Here is an 8,559-nt window from a genome sequence, read left to right as displayed (position 1 = left end):
TCCAGATATGGTCACTTCCTGTTCACTGGTTGCAAAAAAACAAGATGGCCGAACTTGAGGCTTCAAAACTGTGTTGCAAATGTGATTGTAATGTATTGTAATTTTGTGAATCAGGATAACTCGCTTCTTGGAGAAACCGCAGGAAGGACTGACATCATCCCGACTGGCCAGCGTTGTGTTTTACTGCATCCAGAGAGACACTCTGTCCGACCTGTCTGACTTCCTCAACCTGCAGCCTCAAGCAACAGACAGGTCCTTAGGACGATTCTGGGTTCGTAAGTGCTGAAATAAGTGTTATTTGAGCAGATTAATTACCGTTAAAGTTACTGTGAGGAACTTTTAACTGGTCCTGAACCAGTCTCAGTGTACTCCTGATCCTCTATGAACCAGTCTCAGTGTAGTCCTGATCCTCTATCAGACCTCCATCAGTAAAGAGACTATCAGAGAGAAGATGGTCTGTTTCTATAGAGTTATTCTTAAAGCTCGTCATCGGAGCCACCGGGTCGGATTCTGGTGAAACCAGATGAACTCATGCAGGTTCACCAGAACCTCCTTCAGCTCAGACTCCAGCAGAGACCGGTCCACCGCGGACAGACCCAGATCCTCCAGCAGAGACCGGTCCACTGTGGACAGACCCAGATCCTCCAGCAGAGACTGGTCCACCGCGGACAGACCCAGGTCCGGCTTCACCTGCATCCTTGGACCTGCAGTCGGAGCTCCGGAGGGAGGAGGAGAGCTCAGCTCCCGGCAGCAGCAGCATCTCCTCCTCCTCCTCCTCCTCCTCCTCCTCCTCCAGGAACAGAGCTTATCCTCTCTGCTGGAGACCCAGGATGTATTGCTGGACCCGCTGGAGGGAAGGGAGGCACGGGAGAACCAGAACCAGAACCAGGACTGAGAGGGGCAGACTGTCAGACCCTGCTGCAGTAGAATGAGAGGTTTTCTAAAGGGAGTCTGGTGCTCAGAGACACTATTACTTTAGTCCACAGGGGGCGACAGAATCAACAGGAAATAGAAGTTCCTTGCAGTAACTTTAATGTTACACAACTTCCCTTTACAAACTAAACCAACTAGATCTGCTGTTTAACGTCTTCGTCAAACCATTGTGTTCAATGAGGAGGATTTATTCTAATTCTTCCCTGTGATGTGATTTCATTTTAATCGGTACATGATTTCAAAATAAGTTTGTGGCTTTGACTTTGCTTTTCATTGTGACAAAACTCTTAAGATCAAAAGTTAGACTATAATCACTTTACATACAACATCAGTTCATTATCATGAATTAATAACTTGATGATCTTTTTGGCTCCGTTCTCTTCAGGAGTGGCTCATCAACGAGAAGCGACTCGATGTGTTTGGGATGAAGCTTCCTACTGGCTTCCAGCTCATTGGACAAGTGGTTTGTATCCATACCTCAGTTCATCTACCTACATTACCCACAATGCAATTTAAATTAAATTATGGTCCATTTAGAGTCGAACAGACCATAAAGCAGGGGATGCTTTAGGGCGGGTCTACACGGTGATTGACAGGTCTCTACCAGAGACGTATACGACGTCTCTACGTCACTCCTCCTCAGTCCAGATATGGTCACTTCCTGTTCACTGGCTGCAAAAAAACAAGACGGCGACTGATGCTGTTTCTCTGTTGCAGATCATGAGTGTATTTTTAGTAGTTCTTTTACGTTACATTTCCTCTAATAACGTGCTTCCTGTTGACGTCACAGGGCCTGTCAGACTACACCAGGTGGCTCACCCACTACTCCACCAAGCAACAAGACACTCCGGCTAAACCAATCACATGCAGATCGTTCGCCAGGTAAGAAAACACCGACACAAAGTACTCTGTGTGAACGGACTCAGATTACCGGGGTTGTTTTCAATCCGTCCGCCCGTTCTTGTGAACGTGATGTCTCAGGAACACCTGGACTCAGAGATGAAGTGGTTAGAATTCTTAGAAATGTTGAAACACAAGCTGACAGACTGATTGGTTCCTCTCAGGGTTGGATTAATGGGGAACCCCTCAGACGGCTTCAACGGCAAAACCATCGCCATGTCCATCTGTAACTTCTGGGCCGAGGTCACTCTGGTGGAGAGCCAGACTTTGGTAACACTCACCAGCTGAAACACCTTTTTAATTAAGAATATATTGTGCAAAACGTCACGTGGATGTTCTGTGACTCTGCAGGTTTTGGTTCCTCATCCGCTCAACGACCCCACCGAGTTCGGAAGCTTGCAGGATCTGTTCTGCATCAGCAGGAAGGAAGGGTGAGAACATGGACCAGTTAAAATCCTGCAGACCGGGTCACGTTCAGGGTTCTTCTAAACCTTCCTCCTCCTCTGTAGGTACCTGGGAGGTCTGAGGCTGCTGCAGGCCACCTGTAAGAAGTTCTACCAGTTCTGCTCCAAACAAGGGTGAGACAAGTTCCAAGGTCACAACAAGACCCTCGATGTTCTCGGGTTGAATAACCTCTGGTGCTGCTTTGTTCACGTTATATAAATCCCAGATATCGTGGAAACTAAACGCCGTCTGGTTCATCACATCATCAGGAGGAGTATTCACCGTGTCTAACAAGACTCACGTCAGCTGGTTTACCGCAGCTGTATGAACACTAAGTCAACATTTGTGCTGTAATTTAATTGCAATAAACAAATAAAAAGGAAGCAGAAATAACTACATAATGATGATGATTTGTAAAAAGTCTGACTTCACTCTTTGTCCGGTCTGTGAACAAGACGACAACCAAACAACTTTTAAAATGCTTGTTGTCTGAGTAGGAGTCTGGATCCATCGGTGCTCGTCCGGCCGTATTATTTATTCTACTCAACCGTTTTAGTCCAAACCTTCCTCTGGTGTTTCCTCACAGGTTGATGATATTCATTCAAGCTTCCTGTGTTCTATTATTTTATTACGAATAAAGTCAGGTCACCTGGAACAAGACTCCACATCAATGTTTGTTTCAAACTAAATCTCAGGTTTAAAACAAAGAAGAGAAAAGAAGCCGTTCTGCTTGAAAGAAAAGTGAAAGATTTGCTTTAAAAACACTTTCACTGCTTTTTAAACTCCTCTTGTGTCTTTTTTCTGCAGCATCGCTTTGACGAAGCAGAACTTCACACTGAAGTACGACACCAACATTCCTCGTCAAGTGGTGAGGAACCGTTAGAGTTGTGTTCTGGAGGAGATTCAGTGTTCAGTGTTCAGTGAGAGAATGTCGTGTCACCGTGAAATGATTTGTGTTTTTTAAATGCAGGGTCTCGCTGGAAGCAGGTAAACATTTCTGCTTGTTCTCTGATCTGTTAAAGCTTTCAGGAATGTAATTATCTACGAGTTCATGCGTTTCTCTTCACAGCGCCATCGTCTCAGCGACGCTGAAGTGTCTGATGAAGTTCTACAACATCACAGACGACGTACGGATTAGTTTATATTTATTTATTACCTTTCAAAGTGATTTACTAATGATTGACACGTCGAGAATAAAGAATGTACACCAAATTAAGTTCAGAATAAATAAATATGACATCATAGATATATTAATTGGTTAATAAAACAAGAAGTCGCATGATTCCAGTGATTCATTTGCATGTTTCCATAGCACCTTGTTTCTTTTGTTTTTTATCGGTTTAAGTGAGTCGAGCGTAAAACTTTTTTGCAATATTTCAACTTTTTTTTTGTTTGTAATTTTTGTGTTTCCACTCTGCTTTTTACTACGAGGAACTTTTCATTTAGTGTTGGTTCTGTCGCCCCCTCTGGACTAAAGCGGTCGTGTTTCTGAGCACCAGAGTCCCTTTAGATTAGAAAACCTCTCATTTCACTGCAGCCGCCACTAGAATCTAATTCTACACATAATATCATATGAATACATATCTGTGAAGGTATATCCAGGATATACAGGCCTCTGTATTAAATCAAGACAGAAATATAAAAACACATCTACATATTCATGTATTTATCTTTTCTTCTGCAGGATCTCCCAAAGTCGATTCGAGCCAACTTCATCCTCAACGTGGAGACCGAGGAGCTTTTCATCACAGCTGGTCTTCAGGACCGAGTTGTTCAGGTCAGGATCGTCTCTTCTACGTTCTCCTACAATTCAAACACCTCCAGTAGAAATCAAGCTGTTCCCTCTTTACTTCTGCAGGTCTATGAAGGTTTAGTCTACATGGACTTCAGCAAGAAGCTGATGGAGGAGCAGGGCTACGGTACTGAAGTCCACTGTAGTCTGTCGATGCTAAGTAGATCATACAAATACATTTGATTCCTAATGTGTGTGTGGGTGTGTGTGTGTGTGTGTGTGTGTGTGTGTGTGTGTGTATGTATGTGTGTGTGTGTGTGTTTCCGCTTCATAGGGAGCTATGTTTCTATGGACATGAGTGGGCTGCCACCCTTCTGGCTGGCTTACCTGAGCGACCCCAGTGACTCCGGACGCATCCACAGCAACATCAGGCAGCGCTGGCTCGGTGGTGCGTCCTCGGGTTAAAGGGATAGAGGGGGGGGGTACTATGAGGTACTTTATTAATATTACCTACAGCAGACGGTTGTAGGTAAGATGGATAAGTTCCAAGTTGGAGAAACAGATCAGCACAGCAGCAAAGTGATGTAACACTGTGGATGAAGACGTCGGCAAAACGTATTTCAGACTAAAACAAAGGTCGACGTAGAAGAATCTATACCAGTTTAAGTGAACGCTACATTAGGATTTTTTTGCCATGAGACATCTATACAGTCTATGTTTCTAACAGGGAACTAACGCCGTTATCTGCGCTCTCACCAAAGCTACCAGACTCCTTTGATAAAAACAGTAATTTAACCTCTCAGAACACTGGAGCTGCTGGTCTACTGCTGCCTCCATCGGTTAGTCTGTTTGTGTTATTGTGTGACTTTGGTTAGTTTGCATTCACCAGAAGTCACACATTAACTCAAACAGACTAACCGAAGGAGGCAGCGGTAGACGAGCAGCTCCTGTGTTCTGAGAGGTTAAATCACTGTTTTTGTGAATGGAGTCTGGTAGCTTTGAAGAGAGCGTAGCGCATAGTGTCCCGTCATAAAGGCCTGTCTGACAACAAGATAAAGAGGTGAAAGTGTTTTAAATATAGCGTACACTTAAACTGATGTTTTTTAGACATGTCTAAAATACGTCCAGTTTCAAGAAGCAGACACGAGTACCGGCACAGCGGCACAACGTATTCCAGACACCGAAAACAAAAGTAGATATTTAATAAAACATACCAGGTTAAGTGTCTGTATTTAGAACATCTTCGATGTTTCACTGTGCAGTCAGACAGCGATACAGCTTGTGTTTCCTACACGTAACTTTAACGTTATCTTTGGTCTCGTCAAAACCACCCGACTACCGCTGCCTCCATCGGTTAGTCAGTTTGTGTTTATTGTGTGACGTTTGATATTTGATATATGAAGAGCAACACATTTCAGTTTTCCATAAACAGACAAAAAGTTCTTTGTGTCATTTTTCTTTTTTTAGAATAACATGCTTGACCATGTGTGTATTTCCATCTTTCTGTTCCTTTAAGGACTCAAACAAATAAAGACATGTTGGTTCATTTGTTGAACGACTGTGTCTCTGCAGGAGAACCTCTGATAGTCGAGGCCATGAAGACTTTTGCAGAGCTCACTGATCAAGCCAGGTTGGTTTGAGAACCAGGAAGTGGATGGTTTGATGGCCAACAATAGATGTTAAAGTTTGAGCTCTGATTTTGAAAATGTCCTCCCCTCAGGACGGCTCTCCAGGACAAAGACTGGCACCGGCTGGCACAACTGATGGACCAGAACTTTGAGCTGCGGAGGTAAACACCACATATGTTTCTGTAGATGCGAGGCGCTCGTATCACACTCACAGCTGAAGTAACCACGTTTCCCCACAGGTCCGTCTACACGGACAAGTGTCTGGGTCCTGGGAACCTCAAGATGGTTCAGCTGGCGAGGCAGGTAGGTACTTAAAGGGAGAGTTCGGAGTCTTCTGAAGTGTGTTTGTATGAGGTTCTTCTCTGTAGTCAGTGTTTTACTACAGTAGATGGAGTTCCAGCCCTACAGCAAAGTAATGTGCTGCTGTGGACGTATTTTAGACTCCTAAAACAATCGATGCCAGTTTAAGTTCATGCTATATATACAATATTTTCACTGGTTTACTTTTCCATGAGACGGCTTTACAGTCTATGTTTTAGAGGGAACTGAAGCCGATGAATCCATCTATGCTCTCACCAAAGACACCAGACACCATTGAAGAGTCAGTGATTTTACATCTCGGAACACTCAGGTCGGTGGGGGAACCGCTGCCTCGATTAGGTTTGTTTGTTTGTGTTATTGTGTGACTTTGGTTAGTTCAGATTCACCAATAGTCAAACAGTAACATAAACACACTAACAGGTGGAGGCAGCGGTAGAACAACAACTCCTGTGTTCTGAGAGGTAGAACACAGTCTGGTGGGTTTACAGAGAGCTTAGATAAGCAGTGAAAATATTCTAAATATAGCGCACACTTAAACTGATATTGATTCTTTTAAAATACTCCATCTACTGTAGTAATACACAGACTATGGAGAAGTACCTCTCTCTGTAAAGGTCTCACTACCTGCTACCAGTATTCACTCCTCTGTCCGTTCACGCCTGCAGGAGTGTGTTTTCTGTTCATGCATTCATTAACTTCTTGTTGCTTTTTTGCAGTTTGGCTCGGCGGTGAAGTTGCCGGGCAGCGGGGGGGCCGTGGTGGGTCTGTGTCTGGACGAAGCCAGACTGGTACGACTGGTTTGTTGTCTTCAGTTTCTTTTTGTATTCATGTTGACTTTGTTAGTTAAATTTTAAATTGAAGGTTCTCTCCTAAATGAAAGATGGACTTTGTCTCTTTGTGTTTTCCGTGCAGCTCAATGTACTGCATCATCTGAAAGATACTCCACCGGATACTTTGGTTATCGCAGATCTTTACGTAACTTTTCCATCCTTAAAACCAATAAAGTTCTCGTTTCAATGATCAGAGAACAAAAGTCATTTTCTTGACATGGAAGAAAAACAAAGCAGTTGGAATGTGTTTCCACCTGTTTAATGAACACGGATGACTTGTCGTCTGTTGTTTCCTGGAACATCTTTTGCAGAATTTGAAGCGGATAGATGAGTTTAACCAGTTAAATAAAAATACCCCATTACTTAGTTTAAGATGACGTTTAGGATTTTTGGTTTGACAGAAACATATTTCCTGACTGCATTTAGGAAAAAACTAAAACATTTTTATCTTATGATATGAAATAAGCTGTAACAGGACCCAACTCAGGGATTTCCCAACTCTTTGACAACCTTAAGATTCAGATAAAAAAGATAAGAATATCCTTCATACGTCCCACAGCGGAGACATCCGCAATATTACAGAAAGAAAGTGGAGAGAGCAACAACAACAAGAGGCACCAGAAACAAACGACAAGTAAAAGAACATAAGGAACATAAATGTAATGAATCTCATGTTCTTAAGTATAATAACTAAGTAAACTTAAATACTATATAATCAGATTAAATAGTTGGGTTTACATTATGGTCTCAAGCCGTTACAATGGCGCTCCATAATGTGTCATTGGACCGGGTTACTACCTTCTTCTCTCATTTATTGTCTGTATCAGTGATTGACCGTCCCTGGTTGTTGAGGTCCGGTGTTCTGTGTTGGTCCACCAGGTGGAGATGAGACAGGCCTTCCAGGAGGCCGGCTGTGTCTTCTGTGTCATCACACCGTACGACCCCCGTCGGCGGACGCTGAGCCACAGCGCCACGTCGTCTCATAGATCAGTGATCAGTTGTGAGGAGTATTAATGAAAAGCCATGAATGAGTTTAAAACTATTCGGTGATAGTTTGTGTGATAAATGATCAGATTGATCAGATGAATGTCAATTCTTTGTTCCAGATTACATGAGATTCATTACATTTATGTTCTTTTTGATTTTATTTTTAAATAATGTGTGTTTAGTCACATTCTATGGCTGAAGGAGGCAACGCGATGGTGAGTGAGTCTACCGGTCACTGATGAAAGTATTGTTGTATTTATATATTTGCAGTATTATGAACTGGAGGATATTCCTGGAAAAAAAAATGCTAGATTGCAGTTTTTCTCCCTTTTGCATACACACACAAAATGGAGCTACACAAACCGTTCTGTTTGCAGTTATTAAGAAGTTGGTGACTGTGGTGACATTCCTGGAAAAATAAATGCTGTGTTTTTTCTCCATTTTTATACACACAGAAATACTTCAATACAAACTGTAAATCAACCAGGACTGAAATCTAAATGACTTTGTGTTTTAATGTATCAACCAAAACAATGTAAAAATCAAGTCATTTATTTTCTATACATGATGCATTGTTGTATCACGGCTCTATAGATATTATCTTTATATAATTAATGTAATTTTGTACAAATTAAAAGCAACTGTATATAGATCTTAGTGTTTTGTCATTTATACTGTTTAACACATATTACACACATTTCTCTTTCTCTTTGTATTTTACTCTTTGTTTACTGAACATCAAAAAAATAAAACCTGATTTGTTTTTGTTATGTAATTGTCCTTT

At 42.2% G+C, this 8,559-nt stretch overlaps 1 protein-coding gene across 4 annotated transcripts; it reads left to right on the top strand.

Annotated features, from left to right (window-relative positions):
* The first annotated feature begins 46 nt into the window (after positions 1-46).
* On the top strand, positions 47-8,259 carry gkup (glucuronokinase with putative uridyl pyrophosphorylase). 4 transcript variants are annotated; one of them, XM_031839790.1, is made up of 17 exons: positions 47-271; positions 1,319-1,396; positions 1,724-1,815; positions 1,998-2,103; positions 2,185-2,264; positions 2,343-2,411; positions 3,085-3,145; positions 3,248-3,264; positions 3,347-3,404; positions 3,962-4,054; positions 4,136-4,196; positions 4,344-4,457; positions 5,582-5,639; positions 5,730-5,798; positions 5,877-5,940; positions 6,675-6,746; positions 7,668-8,259. In XM_031839790.1, the coding sequence occupies exons 2-17, from the start codon at positions 1,358-1,360 to the stop codon at positions 7,800-7,802; spliced, it is 1,188 nt and encodes a 395-aa protein (XP_031695650.1). In that variant the 5' UTR covers positions 47-271; positions 1,319-1,357; the 3' UTR covers positions 7,803-8,259. The 4 variants fall into 4 exon arrangements, with proteins under 4 accessions (XP_031695650.1, XP_031695646.1, XP_031695647.1 ...); XM_031839786.1 differs by having other exon boundaries at positions 3,962-4,196; XM_031839787.1 differs by having other exon boundaries at positions 47-275; positions 3,962-4,196.
* Positions 8,260-8,559: the final 300 nt, after the last annotated feature.

Source organism: Anarrhichthys ocellatus, unplaced genomic scaffold (assembly GCF_004355925.1).
Source record: "Anarrhichthys ocellatus isolate YVR2014 unplaced genomic scaffold, GSC_Weel_1.0 scaffold1945, whole genome shotgun sequence".
Taxonomy (NCBI): domain Eukaryota; kingdom Metazoa; phylum Chordata; class Actinopteri; order Perciformes; family Anarhichadidae; genus Anarrhichthys; species Anarrhichthys ocellatus.
This window is presented reverse-complemented; position numbering and strand designations above follow the sequence as displayed.